The sequence below is a fragment of the Strix uralensis genome, chromosome 19 (genome assembly GCF_047716275.1).
Source record: "Strix uralensis isolate ZFMK-TIS-50842 chromosome 19, bStrUra1, whole genome shotgun sequence".
Classification (NCBI taxonomy): Eukaryota; Metazoa; Chordata; class Aves; order Strigiformes; family Strigidae; genus Strix; species Strix uralensis.
This window is the reverse complement of record NC_133990.1, coordinates 9,486,531-9,509,359: the sequence shown is the minus strand read 5'-3', so window position 1 is coordinate 9,509,359 and position 22,829 is coordinate 9,486,531. Positions and strand designations below refer to the sequence as shown.

The 22,829-nt window shown below is 44.2% G+C and overlaps 1 protein-coding gene across 5 annotated transcripts in view; it reads left to right on the top strand.

Annotated features, from left to right (window-relative positions):
- Positions 1-22,829, top strand: part of TMEM94 (transmembrane protein 94) — a 54,455-nt gene that overhangs the window by 12,616 nt on the left and 19,010 nt on the right. For 3 of the 5 annotated variants that reach the window (XR_012631560.1, XR_012631559.1, XM_074889277.1), the window contains exons 3-16: positions 7,957-8,076; positions 8,766-8,893; positions 9,498-9,634; positions 10,314-10,510; positions 11,303-11,454; positions 12,073-12,175; positions 12,489-12,575; positions 13,105-13,221; positions 17,007-17,063; positions 18,904-19,008; positions 19,625-19,789; positions 20,040-20,249; positions 20,416-20,731; positions 21,493-21,666. Coding sequence is in view for 1 of the 5 variants with exons in the window: in XM_074889277.1 (XP_074745378.1) it covers positions 7,957-8,076; positions 8,766-8,893; positions 9,498-9,634; positions 10,314-10,510; positions 11,303-11,454; positions 12,073-12,175; positions 12,489-12,575; positions 13,105-13,221; positions 17,007-17,063; positions 18,904-19,008; positions 19,625-19,789; positions 20,040-20,249; positions 20,416-20,731; positions 21,493-21,666 (2,068 nt within the window). In the remaining 4 variants the exon portion in view is untranslated. Of the gene's footprint in view, positions 1-7,954; positions 8,077-8,765; positions 8,894-9,497; positions 9,635-10,313; positions 10,511-11,302; positions 11,455-12,072; positions 12,176-12,488; positions 12,576-13,104; positions 13,222-17,006; positions 17,064-18,903; positions 19,009-19,624; positions 19,790-20,039; positions 20,250-20,415; positions 20,732-21,492; positions 21,667-22,829 lie in introns of those variants that run through there. The other 2 variants (XR_012631561.1, XR_012631562.1) reach the window with 2 other exon arrangements.

Below are 22,829 nucleotides of genomic sequence, written 5' to 3'. Positions count from 1 at the left end.
ATGAAAGTAATTGGTTTAGTGATTGCTCTGCAGAACTGGGAAGCCCGACAGAATTAGGACAGCACTGAAGTAGGAGCTATATAAAAAGCTGCTTATAAAGGTGCTTCCCTCCAACGATGAGAAGGAAGCATTCCTGTAAAAGATGAGAATGAGAGAGAAGGCTCATTCCTTCTTCACCTCCAAAGGCCTTATTATCCCATTACCTGTTGTTATATGTGGCCCTTCCCTGTCTACACTAATCCTTTGCCTTCTCTGTGCCACTGCCCAGGTGTCAGTAAACGGGCAGCCCCAGGCATGGCATGTGGCTATGAAGAATTTATGTGCACCTTTTGGTTTAGATTGTGTGGCTCAGGATGTGTGAATACTGATGCTGAGAGGGCCTTTTGCTGCTTTCTCTATCAATGAGAGAAGAGAGAGGGAGCACTTCAGACTGGACTCAACTTGTATTGCTTATATTTTTAAATTGAGCTTGAATCCAAAGCTGTGGAGTCATCTGGAAGACTCTCCTAGATTTATGTAGTAGTTAGTATTCCTGGGTCTCTCTGTCTCAATCTCATCTTTTTCCTTGCCTGCTCAGGTGTTCCTTCCCCCATACTATATTCTATAGCACTTTGTCCTGTCTAATTTGCCATCTGCTTTTCCACAGACCCCTGTCTGCCAGCATCAACCCTTACTGTGCATGCATATGAATCTCTACAGGCAGGGAACCCAGGGATTCTGGCTGTGTTGGCTCCATCTGATGAATGAACCATTCTTACAGACATCTGGTGCTATCCTGGGCAAACTTTCTTCTCTCTGTGCCTTTTTTTTCCCCTTTCTCTCCCCCACCCCCATCCACCGCCTCCTTGCTGGATCTGCAGCGTGACTGGAAACAGGCTGAATTAATCAGCAGACTGGTGCTTCACTCTGCTGCTTCTGTCTCATTCTCTGCAGCGCTGGGCTCTGCACAGTCTTGCTCTCTCTCCCTCTTTGCTCTCGCATTTTTGGAGGGCAGCAGCAGTGCAAGTTGCTGGGGAAGTGGCGCAGGAATTTAGCTCAGATGCTCTTCAAGCAGGCTGATCTCTGGATCCCCCACCAAGGCAAATGCCGCAAAGTAAGTTTCTCTCCCTTAACATTTAAATTCAAAATGGCTTTCCCTGTCTCCCTCCCCAACCTGCATCCTGCCTGATGTGATGGTTTGTGAAGAGCTTTGTGGTTTTGGAGAAAGAGGTTATGGCAGGACATGGAGCAGTGAATGATGATTTTAGCTAGGGAATAGCTTGGTGTTGGAGGTGATAGGGAAAGAAGCTCTGTTTTAAACTGCAGATTTAACCCTAAAACCAACAGGAGGGGCCAAACATGATTTTAACTGCTGACTTCTGCTTTGCTGCCCGTCTGGCTAATGACTTAAATTTGTCTGTTTCTTCTATGGCCTTTCATCTGTAGCTGTTGAAGCTCCTTATCCCTTTGAAACATGGCTCACAGTGCACCTGCTAGGCTGTATCATAGTTTTAGTCCCCAAAGTCTTCAGCTAAAGAAGTGAGGATGGGAAGGAAGCTCACAGGGGAATGAAAGATGTGCTGAAGTTCTGTGGATTTCTGAGCATTGCTGGCCTCTGGGAGGGGATTAGCATCCTCTGGAGTAAGCTCTGGATTGGCATGAAGCTGTATGCTGTGTGTTGAAGCCAGGATAAATACAGACCCCTAACTGCTCTCTGAACTTGGAGAAATAATGTAACTGGATAAATTACAGTAATTAAAGCTTGATAATTGCGTAGTACAGGTGAGCTTCAAAGCACTGCATAAACACTGCCTCATCCTGCCAGCAGCCTGGTGGGGCAGGTAACTATGGTTGGGGATTTGCTGCTGCAAACAGGACCAAAGACACACCGAGGAATGTACAATTTAAAATTGGGCTGTTACCTGGGGAGCAGTCGCTTCTTTTGCTGCTGTTGAGCTGCTACTAGCTGAGAAGCAAAGCGCTGGGCTTTGTGTTACCCGTGTGAAAGGTTGATCGTGCCTGTTGGCATCTTACTCTGTGCTTCATGGAGGGCATAGAATGTGAATGTCATTCTCTGGATTAAAATGGACTCTGTTCACACCAAAATGCAGTGGTGATTCAGATAGCTGATTAGCATTGCTTTGGCCAGATCTCAGAGAGATCTGTGCTCCTGCAGCTGTGTCTCTTTGCAGTGTAAGTCTGCAGGCCCTGCTAGCGATGAGCTGTGGGGAGCCTCAAAGCCAGTGTCCACACTGGAGCCCCCGCAGACACCCAGTTACCAAACTGTGGGGGCTCTTTTGTCCAGGGCCAGGGGGAGGTCTGGGCTGCCTTTCATACTGTTGCTGCAGATGGAGGAAGGAGACAGTTGTTGACTATTGCTCTGTCCATTAATTTGGGCACTGCTGTGCTGAAGACTTTGCTTGTTTCATTTGATTTGAGACCACCAACAGCTAAGCTGTGGCTGCAAAGCTCATGTCAGGTGGCATTTAAACCAAGTTTAATAGCTGTGTTTGTTGTGCTTTCTGGTACCTGTTCCGGCATGTCCAGTTTTAAAGGCCCTGGTCCCCACAAAGCCATGATCTGCTTGATGGAACTGCCTGAATCGTGCAGGTATCAACACGTATTTCTTTTTTCTGTGCTTTCCAGTAGTGTTCAGGTGGGTTGGTGAGTATTATAATCTTCACAATGACTGCAGTTGGTAGGGAGTTGATAGTCCCATTATAGAGATGAGAAACTAAGGCACAGAGAAGCATCCAGTTTTCACACTGTCATGCAGAAATCTGTGGCAGAAGAACGAACAGAATTCAGCTGTCCTGACAACTAGTCCAGAGTCTTAATCAAAAGATCATCCTGTGGAGTAGGAATGTGTCAGGGTGTAGGCTCCCTGTAGCCTGGGGCACTAGAGAAGTGCTCTTGGTAGGAGTAAGGGATCAGACCTGTTTTGAAAAGTAACCAGGAGAGCACTAAGAAAGACAAAAAGCATAATGGGGACCAAGGATGTCGGTAGTAAAGGGTAACTGCCCAGAGTAGCCTGTGCATTGGCTTTACGTCTGTATCATTCCATAGCATGGATATGCCATTTCAGGCAGTCTGAGCACTACCTGCAGTTGGGCAGAGCTGTAGCATACCGATGTATGATTTGCTTTAGAACAAGAATAAATCCCTCTCTAGCATTAGCCTGCTGTAGGAAATGTTGCCCCAAGAAATTGTGTGCTGTCGCATCTATGATGTCTGCCGTCCTCCCTGATGAGATGCAAAAAACCCCTCTACGTGTCACGTTGTGCGTTATCCTAAGCAAGAATCTGACTTACAGTACTAAATGCAAATATATTTGGTGGAGTTACTCCTTCTCATGTGTTTTTGAAACTGTAAACATTTCAGGAGGTGTAATCCCTGAAGTAGATTAATAGCCTGCAAAATGTCATTGTTAAACTAAAAACTGCCTTCTTTTTCTGCTAAGGAATGCAAAATAGCTCTCAGAAAAAGCAAGAATGTTCTGCTGCCCCGTTTCCCACCTCCAACTGTTTAAATCTGAAAAGCAATTGAGTAGAAGTGTTAAAAAAGGGGCCTAGTGTGTGCAGCCTGGAAAGAGGGAAACAATCTGACAGCTGCCTTGTAGGGGTTTTCCATACCACTCTGCATCAGAGGGGTGGATCTGCAGTCTATGAAAATTGAAGCTTCTAGCAGATCTTCTGTTTTCTATTCATTTGTTTAAACAACCTTTGTCAAGGCAGTTACATTCAACTGTACAGCAGTCTTGGTGAGAAACCCTTATTCTGCAAGAGACTGACTCCACAGAGGACGGAGGATGATTCAACCCGCTTTGCTTATAAAGCAAAGAATATATTTGTGCTCCAGTATTATTTTACAAAATGTTTGGCCCATGTGGTATGCCACATACTATATCAACATTTACAGGTACAACAAATAAATATGTTACTATGGCTGCGTAATGGCTGTATGAAAATACAAGAGGACTTAATTATACTCGTATTTTGTGTCCATTTCTCACCTGTATACATTCTGACCTCTGCTTGTTCCTCTTGAAGGAAGGAGCAAGACCTCTGTCTTTCATTGGATAACAGAGAGTGTGAGAAGAGCTGATAAACTTTTAAGATATTCTTGAATGGTTCTATGTGTAAAAGAACAGGATGGGAATTTTAGGAGGAGAGATCGGGAACCAGTGGTGATTTTGTGTGAGGATGAAGGTGGGCTGTGGGAAGCAGACGTGAGTGGGTGGTGATGCTCAGGAACAACTTCACATTGTGGGAGGCAAAATCTGAAGATAACCACTCTTTTTCTACCTGTCAGTCTGAAAATGCTCCTGCAACCCATGAGGAGGGGAAAGGAAACCTTTTTGCTGTGAGCCAGGCAAGACTAAAGATTTAAACAAGCTCCTTGATCATTGGGTATTTGCCAACTAATTTCCCCCTGTTGACCCATGTAGGGCCAACTAAGAGGAGAAAGCAAAAGAAAAGTTGACAGATTCTGTCCCTGTCTCCTAGCTCTGAGCTGTTTCTTGTCCCCTTCCTGAAGAGCCAAACCAGCTCCTAAACCTATGCATTTGCAAGATCTAGCTCAGGTTCTGTTTCCCTAATATTTGCAGGCAAGCTAAGCAGTAATTTAATATGTAGGATATTTACTGAAAGTGGAGGAATTCACACATCTTTTCGTCTTCCTGTCCAGTCCACACCTCAGCACATTCATTCCCTGTAGAAAATAAAATCACATGCACAAAAACAATCTCCTGCACTGTGTGTTTTTCCTTATCAGCCATCCTGCAGATTACAACTCTTGAGAGCTGCGCTATCATCCTCAGGGCAGAGGGTTGCAATCATCCCGTGTTTACCTGGCTTCAGTCGTGCCTCTCAGACTGAGGCTGTGATAGCCAGGGCAGGGGGCAGCTCCAGAGGTGCCCTAAGTGCACTTAGAGGCTCATGTGCTCTTCAGTCTCTGGGGGCAAAGGAGGAAGCAACTGCTTATTTTCTCTTCAGGACTTTTCCCTTTAGGCATGGCAAAAGGAAAGTATAGCCTTTTAAAATGCCTCCTGATACCCATCAGGGGTTTGCTCTCACTGTAACCTGGTATTTACTGTCTGCTTTTTCTGTTTTTTCTTTTTTTTGTTCTTCAGAGGAAACCCTGTGCTAAGGCAGCTGGGTGGGAAGGTGTCTCGCTGTTTTTGTTTTGACCTGAAAATTAGCGGATTATTCTTTGAATGCAACTTTCCAAAGCAAAGATGTGAATGTTGGGGTTTTTATTACTGAACTGACACCTCCTGTGAATGGCTTCTTCACCCTGGGGTGCTCAACCTCCTGTTTTGCGGCAGGAAGAGCACTTGCAGCTGATGAAAGGCTGGAAAGATCCCTCTGGGACAGCTTAAGAGCGCCTAGGTTTGCCATATACAAAGGTTTACTTTAGGGCATTTGAAAAATGCCTCATTAGCAGTTGATGACTTAGCAGGGCAGCTCTTGTTGCGAAAACCTAGAGCTGCCCCTTGCCAGAAGCTCAGGGTGGCTCTTCTGACCTGTCCCTTCTGTTCCTTGGTTCCAAGTGCTTTCCCTGGATGCTCACCGGTGGTAAATTATCGGTCACTGCAGGCAGCCTCTCACATTATTCAGCGTTTCTTTACCAGACTGGCTCTGCCTGCTTTGCCGAATACTCCAAGTGTCAGGATGGGTGTTTAACAATCCCTGCCCTTCCTGCCATTCTTCCCCAGCCCTGCCACACTCTGCACTTTTCCCTCTCACCTGCTACAGCCACCTTCCTTTGTGGCTGCCCTTACCTTGACTGATACTACTGCAAAGCAGTAACTCCTGTGTAAAGACTGGAGCACATGTGCAAGTATTTCAGGAGCCTTTCTGATTACCTCTGGATTTGCTGCCTTTTTCTGCTCGCTGCCTGCTGTGATGTGGCAGTTTCTCTTTCCAGGCAGTGTGTGACTGTACTAGATGTTGGCATTAAGTGCAGCTTCCCTCTCGTTTCTTCTGTAGCTCTTGATGTATCTGTTGGAACCAGCTCAGTGCCTAAGCAGACTTTGCTTTCCAGTTAAAGTCCCTCTTATTATTGCTGCTTTTTCTTTCTGTGTCATATTTATCTGTCAGTTTTCCCTGTGTTGGAGAGGATGAGTGTTTTTGTGGGTGCTTTGCTATGCCCCCAACAGCCAGCCATCAGTGCACAGAGAGAAACCTTATTGTCACTTGCTCCGTATTGCTCTCGGACACTCCTGTTTGCAGCACTCCTGTGGTGCAGCGGCATGTCCGTTGCCAGCTACACTGCCTGCCATCTTCTCCTCTGGGAGTCTTTGAGAGACTCCTATGTTTAGTCCTGTGCTGATGTTACCTGGGCTGCTTCCAAGAACAACACAGAACTGCTTCCTCTATTCCTAAAACTGACACAGAGAATGAAAACTACAGCAGGATTATTTTTAGTTCTGTAAAGTGCAGCTGAAGCAGCATTGCTAGACTCCGCTTGGCCAGAATTTGCTGTTTCAAATTGTCCCTGATAGGTGGGGAGTGTGTTTGTGTGGTAGATGGTAGCTTAAAGAACATCTATCTGCTATTCCTTGATGCTTACATTACAGTTTGGATTGGACCATCAATGCAAATGAGTCTGAAGTCTGAGATTAGTTTCCAGTAAATGTTCACCACGAAACTACTCAGTTAAGGAACAGGAAGAAACGTGCAGATCATAGCTGAGCTGCACTTGCAGAGCTGGGTGCCAGCATGCAGCTCCTGAAGAGCAGAGCGGTGGATTTGGCAGGGCTGGGAAGAGCTGGTGGCTGCAATAGCAGGAAGAGCTGCAGCTTCTGCCTGAGCTGTATTTGCTGGGCTGTGTGTCACACTGGTGGGGACCAGAGGGGGAAGCTTCCTGCCTGCTTTGTGTTCAGTAGTTCTGTACTCTGTCAACAGTATGATACACCTGAGCATTTCAAATGTGCAGGATATCCTATGTGCTGTACACCCTCAGGGTGTTTGTATTTAAAGATGAAATGCAAATGAGAACTTTTATTGACCAACTCCCTGATACCTGCTGTAGCCATCTCATAGACACCACCTGCCTGCTTTTCCTTGTTGATTCACTTTCAATGATCTGGTACCCACAGTACCTCGCAGCAGTCTCTGTGATTTGAAAGAAAGGAAAGTGCTTGTGTTCTTGCCCCAGAACTGCAAGCATTTACCCCACTTTCTTGTTATCAGCATCTTATGGCAGTGTTTTCCAGATGGCATGCTCTTGGGTTGCATCCTTTCAGGCTGCTGCCTCTTTGCTGCCCAGTGAGGGAGCAGTGCTCTGGACTCTGTGTGCTGCCTTCAAGTCCAGATGCCTCCCTCGTATGTTCGTTACCACTTAAAACTCTAATGCTTTCTCTTGTAAAAGGAGGAGTCGATACTGGAGTTGTGTCTCCTCCTGAACCGATCCATGGCCTAGCACTTAAATCTGGGGGTGGGGGCTTGTGTGTCAAAGTAGCCACAGAGGCAGGATTCATAACCAAAAATTCATAAGGAGCAGTTGTGGAAATCAGACCACTCTTGTTTAGAATTGCAGATATTCAACTGCTGTTAGCAAAATCCATCCCGTATCATTACAATTCTACCATAACTGTCTGTGTTCTGTTGTCTCTACAAGCTGATACCAGTTCAAACCTGCGTAACCTCGGAGCTGAGCAGCCTCCCTTTGTACTGTCCTCAGCCTCTGCTGATTAGAATCTTGTTTCACAGAAATGACTTGGTATTGTGCTTTGATAAAGTATTTATCTGGCACAGTCAGGACCGGTTTGTTTACCTGATATTATCTAAGTGCTCTAATTCCAGCCAGCAGTCTAAAGTTCACAGGAGGGAAGATGATTTCAGGAAAATGGAGAATCAGACTGGTGATGATGAGTGCAGGGCATTCACGGTAGGGTGCTCAGTCAGCCACCAGGAAAAAGCCTAAAAAAGAAAACAGGAAAGCACTAAACAGTTTGTTTTTCTGGCACCTTAGGATGAGATGACCTCAAGTTTGGGCCTTACCACAAAGAAAGCCCTCACAATCCTGAGAGACCAGCTGTCAGCACTGCTGGAGGGGCATCAGAAGGAACGGAAAAAAGTGACTTCATGGAAGGTGAGGCACCAAACATCACAAGGTTGGGCACTCAGTCTCCCCTTCTCAAAGTAAAGCTGAAGATTAAACAAAAGTTGGCTGCATTTCCTCCCAGACTGCTGCTGCAGTGTCTGGGTGTAGAACTGCTAAAGTCCTTGGGAACAAAGCAAGGAATCTGCCAAAGGGTATGTTTCTCTCAGCACTTCTCTCCTGGATGCTGGAGCTCTACAGGAGCTTAGTTTCACCTCTGAAGGATCTAAGGGCTTCAAGAGCCACTACTGGCAGTGTGCCTGTGGGGTCTGTATCAGGTGGAAAGAGCTGTGAAGCTCAACAGTCTCCCCTTGTCCACCATGTTTGTCTGGCGTGTGCGTTGAATACAAAGTGCTAGTGTTTATGCACAGTACTTAAATGTTAAAAGTGTTCCTCACTTGGTTAGTGACAATGGGGCAGCCTGGCACAGAAGCCTTTTCATTCCTCCAAGCAAGAGCAAAGCAGAGCGTGTTCACCCAGACTTGCCAGCTGAGCAACCGTTAGTGCTGTAGCATTCGCATAATTGATCTGGGATGCTCTGTATCATTTTCAGGGGTTTTACAAAGTTGTGTTCACTCTGGAATGTCAACTGCTGCCTTCACCCTTTCTCACTCTGCTTTTTCCAAATGTCTGGCTCTGTATTTCATGAATGCTGACTGTCTGCTGCTCTCCTTTCGTAGGAGGTGTGGAGGAGCAGTTTTCTGTACCATGGTAACCGTTGCTCCTGTTTCCACTGGCCTGGTGCATCTCTGATGCTTCTGGCTGTGCTGTTGCTGCTGTGCTGCTATGGGAGCCAGCCGCAGGGGAGGTAAGCAAACATCCTCTGCTGGTTAACTGAGGCAAGGTGGTAGTTTTATATTGTCTTGACACTGTGTGTGGCTGATATAACAGTGTTGTCCCTCATTCTGTCTAGACATCTAGACATTAGCATATTCACACTGGTAATTCTGTCCCTATCAGTCCCTTTCGCAAAACTTCAGCCAACTTAATTCTACTTCTAGTAGACCCATAGAATGTCGTTTGGAGAGGCTGAGACTTTTTTTCTACAGTGTTTGTAGATCTTGAAAAATCCCAAGGCATTATCATAGTTAGGATGAATTTTGAAACTGGAGAAATCAGTGGCTCATAGAAGTTACTGTGCTGTCACATGTGCTGTAGCATGCCTTGACAGTATTTGTAAGGGCATTTTTTTAATTGAGACAGGTCCTTTCAGCCTTCTCTGGTGGCATTATTCTAAAGAAGAAGTGTGATCATAGCTCTCCCGCTTTTCTTTTTTAGCCATAGGTCTGTGGGATGTAGGAATAAACAACTGAGCAGGTGTGCATTTATCTCTGTGGGTGGCTGGCAGTGTATTCTGCTCATTTACTCAAAACTCATCTGCTTTCTGCTTTCTTCTGTTTTGCTGTGCAAAGCCAAGGTGCTGAGATAGTTAATGCACTGGCACTCTTCCTCCTTCTCCTCTTGGATCTCTTCATGATTGGGCGTCAAGAGAGGCTGAAGTGCAGAGAGGTGGAGAGGAGACTCCAGACAATCATTGATAAGATAAATGGTGAGGTCTCATTTATCTGTCCTCTCATTTGCAGTTGTGTCTTCCTCCAGTTGGATTTTTCTCCAAACCTGATCACTTACATTACTAATTAGGCTTACTAGCCTTCCCCTGTGTTACGCAAAAACAGGCTGTGAGAATTATGTCCTACTCACGCCTGTCCTGTAGAATAGTTATTTTGAGCAGTCATGTGACCATGTGCTTCCAATCTGTGTGTTATCAGGTAGGCGTCTGTTATGTCTGTGTACTTTGGAGTAATTCGAATCCTCAGTATCTTACAAAAATATCGGCCTTGCAGCAGATGATGAGAAAAGAATACGTGGGGTTGTACCACAACATAGAACAGAAGGAAATAAATTGCTGTGCATGAGCATCGTCTCAACGGGGGCTTTTGAACCTGAGGAGGCAGTTTATTTTAGTGCAGCAGTTTTAAGGACAGCCTTTAGCTTTTCCATTGTACAAGTATGTATTTAAGGTTATAAAATGACTATGTTTAGTTGTTAATACTGGGTGGAGAGAGAGGGGAGGAGCCATCAAGGAGAAAGAGAGACATGATAAAAGATCACGGGAATGGACTGAGTTTAGCACTGAAGGACCTATAGCCACTACAGGGTGTAAATTGATGTATATTGTCCTCTCCAGAATTGTTACCACTTAATTCTTTCACACTTTGTGCTTTCAGATACACTTGGCAAAGAGGTGAAATGGCCAGACTCCATGTACCCTGACCTTCACATGCCTTATGCCCCATCCTGGTCCCTTCATTGGGCCTACAGGGATGGTCATCTTGTCAACCTGCCCGTGAGCCTGTTAGTAGAAGGAGATGTCATTGCTTTGAGGCCAGGCCAGGAGTCATTTGCTTCTTTGAGAGGGATTAAGGTAACTTGCTTGTCTTATTTCCCTGGCCTGTAACAATATACTTCCTAGGATTTTCTTGCCAATACTCTAATTCCCAGCGTACAGATTATTGGCATGTTTGATTTCTTCTGACCTTGAAAATAGCTTGAAATTCCAGTTCAGTCAAGGACGGTGCTTTGTTAGACTGCCTCTCCTCTATGAACTCCCAAACCCAATGGACAGGAGAACTAATGTGATACCAAAGCACCATATTTCCATCTCTTCCACAAGGGGAAATTGTAATGTGCTGCTAAATATAAGTGGAGTGAATCTATCCAGTCGGATGATATGACATACAAACCCCCTACTTTATCCTGTTTTTTATGTGGAGAAATAAAGTTTTTCTGCTTTGACCTTCTCCTTACTACTGATTTATTATAAATGAAGATGATATAAAATACCTGAAGTAGTAGTAGTAAATTAACAAATCAATCACAAGATCTATGCAAAGATTTTGCTGCTTGAGGAAGATTGGAAAAAACGTAAAGCTTGAAATTTACCTTTGTTGGTCTTTATCATAGCTTTCACTCCAAATGCCAGTTTTCATGAAATAACCAGATGTGCTTGAACACAAACATTTCATTTGGCTTCAAGTTTGAAGCAATAGTTTAACTAGGGCATTTTTGAGAGCTGAGAGAGGGAACTGTGACAAACACCTGTTGTGTCATTTGCAGTGGGAGGGATCCTGCTGGACTAAACCTCCAGTCCCTCGCAGCAGGATTCTACCAAGGCCCCAACTGTTGCAGCCTTTGGGCTCTCTGACTTTTTTCCTAGGATGATGAGCACATAGTTCTGGAGCCAGGAGATCTGTTTCCACCTTTCTCACCTCCACCCTCCCCAAGGGGAGAAGTGAAGAAGGGACCTCAGAACCCTCAGCTGTATCGTCTTTTCCGTGTCTTGAAGACCCCAATAATTGATAATGTCAGGTGGGTTAATACAGTGCACAGTGCCTGCACAGCTTGTCTGTGTCCTTGTTGATGCCTTGTGTTGGCAAAGAATGAGACTTACCAGTCCAGGACAGGAACTGTCAAATATGCTGTGCTGTTTTCTTTATTACCTGGGAATGCTATAAGTCTCTTACTGTCTTGTCTTCAATTGTCCTCCTTAACTGGTAGGTTAGGCTAATATATAAAACCACATATATGCTAAGGATTACTGTTCAGCTCATTACTTCCCAACTAAATTTGAACAATGCAGGGAGGACACCGATTTCATGCATTTGATGTAACTAGCGATATGACACCCTTTAATCAACTGGATATAACAGAGATCTGAACGTCCTGTTGGAGTTTCAGTACACATGGGGGTGATGGCGCCTTCCCATTCAGCAGGTGAGGAGACCTGGGAAGTTTGCTCAACAGATTTACCACAGCAGGTTATTCAGGCTGTTATTGTAGAACTTTGGCTTCTCTTTTGAAGGTCACCCCACATAGCATAGGGTGAACAAAGTGTTCTAATCAGGTCTACCAGGAGGTTTATGTCTGAGGAAGGTGTGGGGTTAGGGTCTTGGTTGCTAAAATCTCTGGCTGTTTTCCATTTTTTAGGTGGTGTCTGGAAATGGCTTTGTCACGTCCTGTGACAGCCCTGGATAATGAGAGATTCACTGTACAGTCAGTGATGCTGAAATATGCTGTCCCTGTTGTACTGGTAGGTCTCATTTCAAGCCTTTGTTGTTGACTATAGCCATGTTTTGTCAATAAAGGTGAAGAATTTGCAGCTGTCAACAGGAAATTGTGGCCAGGCCCTAACTCATGCGACTGACTCTGTGTGTACCTTGGGTAGTTCAGAGAAGCAAAGGCGCTGAGCCATCTAGCCGTGAGAGTGGAGGGAGGAGCTGCAGCAGCAGACCAAGTATATCTTCCAGACTTTCCCAAGGCTGAGAATGTTACAAGGCAGTGAAAACTCCTTCCCTACATGTACTAGTTGTTAGCTGACAGTGTCATCTCTGTTTGAATTGCAGGCTGGCTTCCTGATCACCAATGCTGTGCGCTTCATTTTCAAAGCTCCTGGAATTGCTTCTTGGCAGTACACGCTTCTTCAGCTACAGGTAAAGGAGAGCTTGGAGCTCCACTCCACTGCCTCCCCAGAGCACCACTGAGACTGATTCTCTCCCTGAAGTGACAGCATCCTGTGCATGCCCATGTGCATGCTGTGGATCCAGGAGCTCTCAGTGGAGCAGGAAAACAGCTTTACCCTGGCAATCCCTCCCAGACTGCCCTTTACGTTGTTTGTGCTCTCTCACTTGCCATGTATGTATATATGTACGTGTATGTATATATATATGTATAGTATCCCTGCCCTTTAAACTTGTAACATTTATGTCAAATTCAGCAGGAAAATCAGCTGCAAGTTGGTGTGATATATTCATGGCCTCCTTCATTACAAACCCCTACGAGTGTGTGTGTCTCCCTCCCGTGCTTCTCCTTGTGCTGCACTGCTTCCAGTGCAAGCAGCCTCCTTCCTTCCTGCCACTGCCTTTTACCCATCCTCTCTCACTGTGGTGGAAAAGATGTCACGTGAGAGGTCTGACTTCTTGTTGTCTCTGTGCTTGCTGGTGATTACAGGGTTTTTTTCAGGTGAATGGTGTCCTACCCATCCTTCCGTTGCTCTTCCCTGTCCTGTGGGTTCTTGCTACAGCCTTTGGAGAAGCCAGAGTCTTGGCCCAGATGAGCAAGGCCTCATCCACCTCACTGGTAGGTATCTCTCCACATCAAATGGTTGCAGAGAAAGGGGCAGAAGATGAGAAGGGCTCTGTGAAGTGAGCACAGTGGATTCAGTAGATGTGTCCACATTATTGTAAAAGCTTTGGATCTTTGGTTGTCCCAGCTGTGCCCTCTCCCTGGAGCACAGTGTGGCTTCTTCTTGAACAGATGTTTTAATTTTTTCAACCTGTCTACAGATATCCCAAGGTGATAGGAACCTCCAGTGATTCCATAAATCTCTTCAAGGCATGTGCTTTCTATCAGCTAAGCATAATCTTTCAGAGGGATCAACATGGAGATAAATGCCCTGTGGTGACTATAACTAGAGAACGTTTAGCCACTGAGAAGGAATGGGATACACAAGATCCTCTGCAACCCCCTGTTTTAACATGTGGGATGAGGCTCTGGGGCTTTGCCTGCAGGCATGGCCTTTGCAGTGGATCAGGGAGTAAGAGGAGTTTCTGGTGGTTGTGCTGGTTTGGGGAGTGGAGTTTGGTAGTCTGATGGGTGTGTGGTCCTGAACTGGATACACTGATGGGTGTCTCTTGTTCTCTCCTGGTGGCAGTGTTGGTGACATGCACTGTGCTGTGTTTGTCTTCTGTGCTGACTTCTGTTATGCCTGTACTTGGACAGAGTTTCTCTCCTTCTTGACCTTCCTTAGCCTCTGTGGCCCTGGGTTTGTGTTTTCTATTCTTTTCCCTGTAGGTTGTACCTGACTAAGTTGCCTGTGTCCTGGGAGGGAGGATACATATTACCTCCCTCAGTGGCATTTGCACCTTTACCATCTCTTTTCAATGTTTTCTCCACTTTACTTTTCCCACGCATTCTCAGCATCACTTGGTTTCTGTCTTTGGAACCTTCCTTTCCCTTTCCCATCACACCTTGCTGTTTGGCTGGGAGAAGCCAGAGCTCCTTGGCTTCCCTGCTTCATCATTCTCAACATACCCATTTGCCCTGTCCCATACTTGCACCTTCCTTGTGTTCTTTCCTGTCTTCTCCTTTTTCTTGCCAGGCAGCTGACTCTGTCCATCCAGCTTTTTCTGTGACATCTCAAACGTGATCTTCCATCCTTGCTGCTGCAGAACAACCGTTGTGATGTGCCTTGGTCATTCTCCCCCTTGACTAGGGCAGTCTTCTCTTGGCCTCTCTATTTCACTCCTTCCTTCTCTCTACTCTGTTCAAAATGTAGCAGGTAAGACCCTCTTCCTCTCCAATCACATGGCCTGTGTGATGCTCTTCTCCACCTTCTGCCCCCTCTCATCGTGTTCAAGCTGTTTGATTCCCAGTTTTTCAAGGCCATAGGTGACCCTCATGACTAGTTTAGTCAGACATCCTGCAGGACACAAACCGGTGCCCCCTGAAACGAGCCCCTGCCTCAAGTTGTGTTACTATAGTTGGACTACAGCAGCATTCCTTTTAGAAAGGAATTTGATGTTGGTTTGAAAACATCTGTACTGCCTTTGATAGGTTGTTTCAGTAATTATTTACCTTCACTGCTAAAAATGGGCATTCTGTGTTAGTGGGAATTTTTATAGTATCTGATTTCCAGCCCTTGGAACGTTTACATCTTTTGTCTCCTAGGTTTAAGAGCACGTCAATCAAATTTCTGGTCTGTTGTAGCTACTCACATTCCCTTTTACTGCCTCGTTGGTTAAGTAAAGAGTTTAAGCACCTTGAATCACTATAAGCATATTTTCCAACCCTCTGATCTTTCTCTTGGCTTTCCTCTTAGTTTTCTCCAGTGCTTCAGGATCACTGTAGAATTATGAATCTCCAAACCCCACAAAATATTCCAGTAAAAGTTGTGCTTGTGCTAAATTTCAGAATAATTTGGACTTTCTACTCTTATGTTTCCCTGTTAGTGCAACAAAGGATCGTATTAGATCTTTTAGCCACTTAAATGGCCAGGCTTTGTCCAGCTGATAATCTACAGAGTTAATGCTTTCTAGGATAGTCCTCATCCTGTAAGTCCAACCTTCATTTTTGCTCCTAGGTATGCAACCTTACTTTTGTACCTGTTGGTATGCATGTTTTTGCTTATTTTCCAAGCAATCCATACTGCTCTGTAACAGCGGTCTGTTCTCTTTATTACTGGACCCTGCCCCAAACTTTGTATACTTTACAGTCTCTATCAGTAATGTTTTTTTAGTTTTCTTTCAGGCTATTAACAAAATACCCAGAATTTGTCCCTGCTTGAGCTAGTAACACATCCTATTGCAAATAATTCCTCAGTTTCTGTTTCATTTGGAGGGAGGCTGTTTCTAATATATTTAATATGGGCCCTATTTCTCTGGTATTACTCTAGTTTTTGTTAGAAAACCAGTAAAGCATTTTGTATCAAGTCAAAGTACCAAACGGTCTATGTCAAAAGCATTACATTTATCAGCCAAATTTGTAATTTTGTCAAAAAAGATATCACAATAGTTTGATGAGATTTATTACTCATATACTTGTGGCGTTTGGTGCTGGTTGTATTATTTCACTTCTTTTCTTTTACTGGAGTCTCATATTAGCTGCTCAGTTATTCTGCCTGAAATCAAAGTCTGTCTGGGGTCCTGTGGTAACTCGGTTTGTTCTCCTTACCCTTTTTAGGCATTGGCACATTGGCTTTCTTCCATTGCACTGGGACTTAATCCATGTTTCAAGCCTTGTGCAAAATCAGCAGTAACAGTCAGAAAGTTGTCCAGACCTGCTAATTTAAACATACTTACTTTCAGTAGCTAGTAGCTAGAATGGAAAATATTTCATAGTTATCATATGGTATGAGTATATCACTGAATAAGGAATAGCAATATTTATTTAACACGTCTGCCTTGCCTGGAATATCATTTGCAATTTCACTGACTTCAACAAACAGTGGTTTTAATTACCTATTGGTATACTTTCTTGTATTTTTATGTTAATTTTTACTTCTATTTTCTCTTCCACTCAGAACTGGACTTTTTTATTTTTACTACGGGATTGTTGCTTTTTCACATTTTAGTACAATATTGTTAAACAGTTCCTAATCTTCCTTTATAGTTCTCAGTTTAAATTATTTATGACAAATTTGTCTTTGTTTTTTTCAGCTTTGTTAAACTGATCCTTTTTAAAGTGCCAGATATATGCACTGTTATTTGGGGTGTCGTTCTATTTACATACAAATGTAATTGCCATATTCACTTATGCTTATGAATATACTTAAATTAAACTGTTTTCCAAAATTACATCTACTGTGGAATTCCTTTGTGCTGGTTGCACAAATTTTGAGTTAGTAAATTTCTCGTTGTAATCCCAAGAACCCCATAGTAGTGCCCTGCTATAATTTCTTTTCATTTCCTATCCACATCCCATTCATATCACCTCATTCCTCTGTGTCCATTATGTTCCAGGCACCTGCTTTTACAACCACTCTTCTAGCTCCCTTCTTTTGACTGACCCATATAGCTTAAAAACAGATCAGTCAATCCTGGCTCTTTCTGTCTAAAAATGACCATCCAGAAAGAGCCTCCTCTGGGTCTAATTGCTATTATTTTCTCTGTAGACATTTAGGTGATGACTGTGTGTTCTTCTGTGATGTACAGCACCAAGCACTTTGTGCTTCACAAGTAGATAAAGACATAGTCCATTAAAGACTTAATTGTTTTGATGAATTATTGGTCTGCCTTGGTATAGTGATTCCCACAGAGCAGGACTCCTGCTTTCTTCTCTCCGAAGGCACAGTATTTAGGGAAGGATGTTCCTCATGACACATTTCTGAGCACGATTATAGTAACTGGTCTCTTCTCTTGCTGCAGCTTGCTAAGTTTTCAGAGGACACTCTCAGCAGCTACACAGAGATGGTATCTTCTCAGGTACTATTATTATGAATTGTTTTCTTCCATCTTCACTGCAGAACTTCATGATATCCTTTCCCTTCCTCTCTGTTCTCCTGCTTGTTCCTAGACCCTTTTTACTTGTGTCAATTGTCCATTGTCACTCATTTGCTGCTTTAATTTGCTATGCATGCGGGTTGCATGTCTTTCCCGTACGCCTTCCCATGTAAATGCTGCTCTGCTGACCGGAGATTGAGGTGACTTTGATACTGCGCCCGGTTGTGCTTTTCTGAATATTGCAAATGGTTTGAAATCAACTTTTTCTGTCCTGAAGAAAGTACCTCTTTCAAGTCCTTCTGTTCCAGGAGTAAAATAAACTTTTTATGGTGTGTGTCAGAAAGAAGGGAAGTATTTAAGTATTTTGCTTGTACCGGCAAAACCTCCTTCTTCAAGCCAAAACTAAAGAACAGGGGATGGTGGTCAGCACCAAGAGCAAATGTGAAGAGGGGACCATGGGATGTTCAGGCTTTTAAGAAGTCTGATCCTGTTTCATATGCTCCTTAACAAGCTTAAGCACATTACTAGTGCTTCCAAAGCTGGGGCAAATAAACATTCAGAAGACCTTTTTCTGGGGGAGGAACTGCATCTGGCCACTCTATAAATTGCATCATCCAGATTAAACAGGTGGGTAGAGGAAAGACACTTTTCTGTCTAATCTGGCATTAAGATTCCCCTTTCCATAAGGAGGCAGATGGACTCCAGGAGTGATTAAAAATCCCTAGGTATTTTAAGAATCAGTTCATATCTCCTTGCTCCCAGACAGAGGAGTGCACATGGATGCATACACATATGCTGCCTTTGCTGAATATTTTGTTCTCTTCCTGCACCAGTTCATCATTTAGCTGAGATGTTTTTCAGGTGTTAAATGGGAGTGATTTGAGCTGACCTTCCTCATTGAAAAGATTTGCTTCTTTCCTTTTGTACCTATGTAACATTTTTGCTTATGAGAAAGTGGTTAAATAAGAGCTTTCTTTCTTCCTGGAAATAGCTCATAATTGTTTTGCATTTGAGTTTATGGCTGTACTAAGGAAGTTGATCTAAGGAGCTTTGGGGGAAGTGCTCTGCAGTGACAGTATTCCAGACCAACAGCTAAAAAGCAGTAAAATAACACTAATGCAAACCTGATTTTGCTGGCTTTAGGAGTGCACAGAAAAAAACATACAGCTCTGGTGCTTCGATGATTGCTGCCGTCCAGACTCCCTCTGAAACATTTTCACGTGGAAGATGAAGGGTGCCAAGTTGATGTTTTAATTTTGCAAAATATCTCCTTCTTTCAGTTTATTACCATGTTGATTACAATTCATTTGTAATGATGGAGTGGTCAGGGCACCTTGGCTTTATTTCCAACATTGTCACTGCCTCAGTAAGTAACCTTGGGCAAGTCTCACCACAGTGACTCCATTTACCCAATTTGCAGCATGGTGATGTTTAAGGCCTCAAACTCTATAATGCAAAGAGATGAGAGTTACTTTTAGAAAAAATACTAAGAGGGTAACAACAACTGATTCACCCCAAATGAAATCACTTCAGAATTCTTTCCTGTGTTTTTGGATAGACACTGGTAGTTTCAGTGAATTCTCAGTTCCACAATCAGACTGTCTGTTAGCATGCTCTGGAAGGGGGAAGAAATGCCTTTCCCTTGAGAACATCAGCACCGTATCAGTTAACAGGTTCCCACGGAGACTGGTGTTTATCTTACAGTGTATCACTGTGCTGAACCTGAAAGCAGGTAATATCATACTCCCTTTTTTCCTTCTCTCCCGTCATCTTTCACCGAATGAGCCTTTAATTGGCTGATGTCCTCTGCTTCCCTCGGCAGGAAATGATACGCTGTATCTGGAGCCACTTCCTCTGTGTTTTAAAAGGCAAATCCCCAACTCTGAGCTTCACTTCCAGCTTGCTCCATAGTCTGGGATCTGTCACTGTGAGTATTGCTGTGTTGTCAGAAGGAGGAGCCCTGCGTGGATGCTTCCTTTGCATTGTTCACCTTGTCCTTCCCTGAGCGTAGACTGTTAGCAGTCAGTTCACTGTGCTGGAATTAGAAACCCTTCAGGCACCTGTCTTTGTAGAAGAGTTAGTAACTGTCTTGTCTTGTCCAAGCAGGACATTTACAGGCTAAAACAATGGTTAGAGATACTCTGTGGCATCTAACAAGGTGTCTGTATTTTCCAGCTCTGGTTCTGGTCCCATAACCCTCTTGACTCCTGTTCAAGAACCAGCTGGTGTGTGTCCTGATAAGGTATTAGCTGGTGAAACAGGTTGAGTAGTTGCTTCCTTCCCGTGGTCTTCATGTCTAGTTTTGCAATATCCTGAGATAAAATTGGTGTTAAACAACCCATCAATCCTGCTAGAGCAAGGAATCCTTGGATTTCTTGGAGGGTTATTAGGTACAGTTTCTTAAGACAGAAGGTTGGTGAAGGAGAGACTTGTTTGTCGTCCCATGTGTTTATTAAACTTGTGATATTTACAGCTATGAATGAACACTGAGACATGTTTTCACTGAGATTTTGCTTTCTTGGGGGTGTTGTGGGATGTTCTAGGTGCTCTGCTGTGTAGACAAGCAGGGGATTCTTTCCTGGCCAAACCCCAGCCCAGAGACTGTTCTGTTCTTCAGTGGGAAGGTGGAACCACCTCATGATAGCCATGAAGATCTGACTGATGAGCTCTCTACACGGTCCTTCTGCCATCCTGAGATGGAAGACGAGGTGAGTGATACGTAATCCATAATGTAGTGAGTTGGCTCTAATCATAGTTTGACTGACAAGCACAACGTGGTATTATAGAGGGGACCCTTTGCTTCTAGGGAAGTCCTATGCCATAATTCTTTGCTAAAAAGATAAAGAAGCTGCGAGGATATGATCTTCTTTTACAGGAGTCCTAAAGCACCAGGTGAATCAGTAGTGGCTCATGTTCAGCCACTGAATCACTGCTGTTCATTTTGCTGGTCTCTTGCAGCCCCATGAAAGAGATGCTTTGCTCTCTGGCCCGCTGGCAGACACAGTCCACATGACCAGTGAGCAGGAGAGGAGCAACTGGTCTAATGACCCCCCAAAGGCTCCCGATGCCCATGCCCACCGAAAGCCAAACAGCAGAAGCAAGCATCCCTCTGGGTCCAATGTGAGTTTTAGCAAGGACACGGAGGGTGGAGAGGAGGAACATGCTCAGGTAAGATACTGAAAGGGCACACAAGTAGTCTTTTGTGGAGCTGTAAGACAGACTTAAACCTGTAGAGTCTGCCCTTTTGGGAATTTAATTGGGAATTCTCTGTGGGATTCTAGGCTCAAGCTGTAATCATCATAACCAACTAGAATTTTCCTGTCTGTTGGACCAGGTTGTTGGTGACAGTGAGGTGTTGGCTTGTGAAGCTGAAGACTTTGTGTGTGACTACCACCTTGAGATGCTTAGCCTGTCCCAAGACCAACAGAACCCCTCCTGCATCCAGTTTGATGACTCCAACTGGCACATGCACTTGAATTCCCTCAAGCCTCTGGGCCTGAACGTGCTGCTCAATCTCTGCAATGCCAGTGTGACAGAGTGTCTGTGCCGCTTCTCTGACCACCTCTGCAACATTGCCCTCCAGGAAACTCACAATGCTGTGCTGCCTGTCCACGTGCCCTGGGGCCTCTGTGAGCTTGCCAGGCTAATAGGTAAGGAGAAACTGGATGAGTGGACACAGAGAAATCAGAGCTGTCAATAGACACTTAATCCTTAGAGAGCACAAGAAGAATATTTCCTCAGTCCTGGTTGCTGGGAAGGTGGAATTACAGCACTGACTCTGTTGTTGTTCGGTTGCCAAAGGAGTCTATTAAAGAGATTGCTTTTGGCAAGTTCTGACATTGTAGACACTATCAAAGGAACAAATGTCATCAAGGGTATTTCCAGCCAGCCCTGGCTAGGCTGGAAATTTTCTGGCTCGAGTCCGCCAATCTCATCAGGGGACAAAGAACACCTGCTAATGGACAGATAGCTGCCCTGTCTTTACAGTAATGCTTTACCAGGAGTTTGGGTATAAATGATGGGGGGAGGTACCTTGTTTTATAGATGGGAAAACCGAGGCATAGGGGAGGCAAGACATTAAGGTGACACTAGGATTAAAACCTGGAAGCTCTTGAACTCCCTTCTGTGCCTGTCCTTTGATGTCACAGTTTCTCTCTTCAATGAACCAGAAGCATGAAAGCTGTAATTACATCTACATTACATTACTAATAACATCTAGTGCTTCTGAATGTTTTTCATCGTAGATGTTGAGCCATCTTGGTGCAGATGCACAGTGAGCACAGCTCACCTCCCTATTGCTGGGCACATGTCAGAATGAACGCAGGCAAAGTGGGTGGCACAGAAGCAGGAGAGAGACCCTTTCTTTTGTCTTGGTTAGAGCCCGATTTTTCTCTTTGTGTTTACGTTTCAGGTTTCACACCAGGTGCTAAAGATCTTTTCAAGCAGGAGAACTATTTGGCCTTGTACCGCTTGCCAAGTGATGAGATGGTTAAGGAGACAATCCTGGGGAAGCTTTCATCGATCACCAAGAGGAGACCACCCCTGAGCCACATGATTAACCTTTTCGTGAAGGACACCACTACCAGTAAGGCTGCACCTTTCTTTGGGCATCCTCTTGGTATGGGAGGATCTTTTCCTCAGAGAGCTCAGAAAATGTCAGACTGGAATAGTCTGGAGTCCCTGTGGGGTGATAGCCTTGCTCTGCCCATGGCCAGTACAGATATACTCAACAAACCTTAGCAATCAGTGCTATGGCATACTGAGGGGGGGTAGTTCTGCCCAGCTCTCGCTTACTCCAGGATCATAAATAATTTTTTGAAATTATCTTAGATAACACATAGTAAACCTATTTTCTGGGACCAAATGGCAGGGCAGAGCAAGGTGGGGACTTTGTTGGGTTTTGAATAGACTTCATTATGGTAGTGAAACTGATACTGCACAGGGTTGAATGTTACTCGGGGTTTTAGCTAGTGATGCTCATCCCTCTGATACCCCAAATCATAAATCATTATATTTGTGAATTGTCTAGTGTATTATATTGCATACTCTATTTCTATATTGTGTACTAAGAAGAAATCACAGAAATCCAGTGCAAACTCATGGTGACCATGAACACAACACCTGAAGCCATGCTGACTTCTCCACTCCTACTCCTTCCTATTCTCATAGGAATGGGCTGGGATGGAAAGGACATACAGCTGGGCACCATGAGGTCTTAAAGCACCTCAGCAAGATTTAACAGCTTGTCTGTTAGAGCTCTTAGGCTCTTCGTAATACCTTAAATTGACTGAACTTGGTTCTCTGAAGTTGACATATGTTCAATATTGAATCTGAAATATGATTATTATGCTGGCCAGAGATTTACCGGGTAAATTGTCTTTTATTGCCCAGTTCTTCTTAAATTCATATCTTAATCTGGGGAGGAGCTTTTTCATTTGCCCTGATTGCTTCTATCTTGCCTTTGTGAGCAAGAATGTTTCTGATGCTGAGATTCCTAGAGTAGGGAAAAACCTTTAATGTTGCCTCATTTCAACTCCTTATCCTCATTTTTAAACGGTTTAGTTTAGAGGCTGGAGCTCAGCCGAATACATGTGTGACCTGGATTATGCTGTCTAGAGTAAATGCTAAGAGGAATTTTGCCAGTGGGGTTAGTTAACTATTGGAACACCTCTCACGTGATAGTGTTGTCCCTTGAAACTTTCTAAAATGTGTACAGTCAGAAATACTGGGTTATGCAGATAATACTGG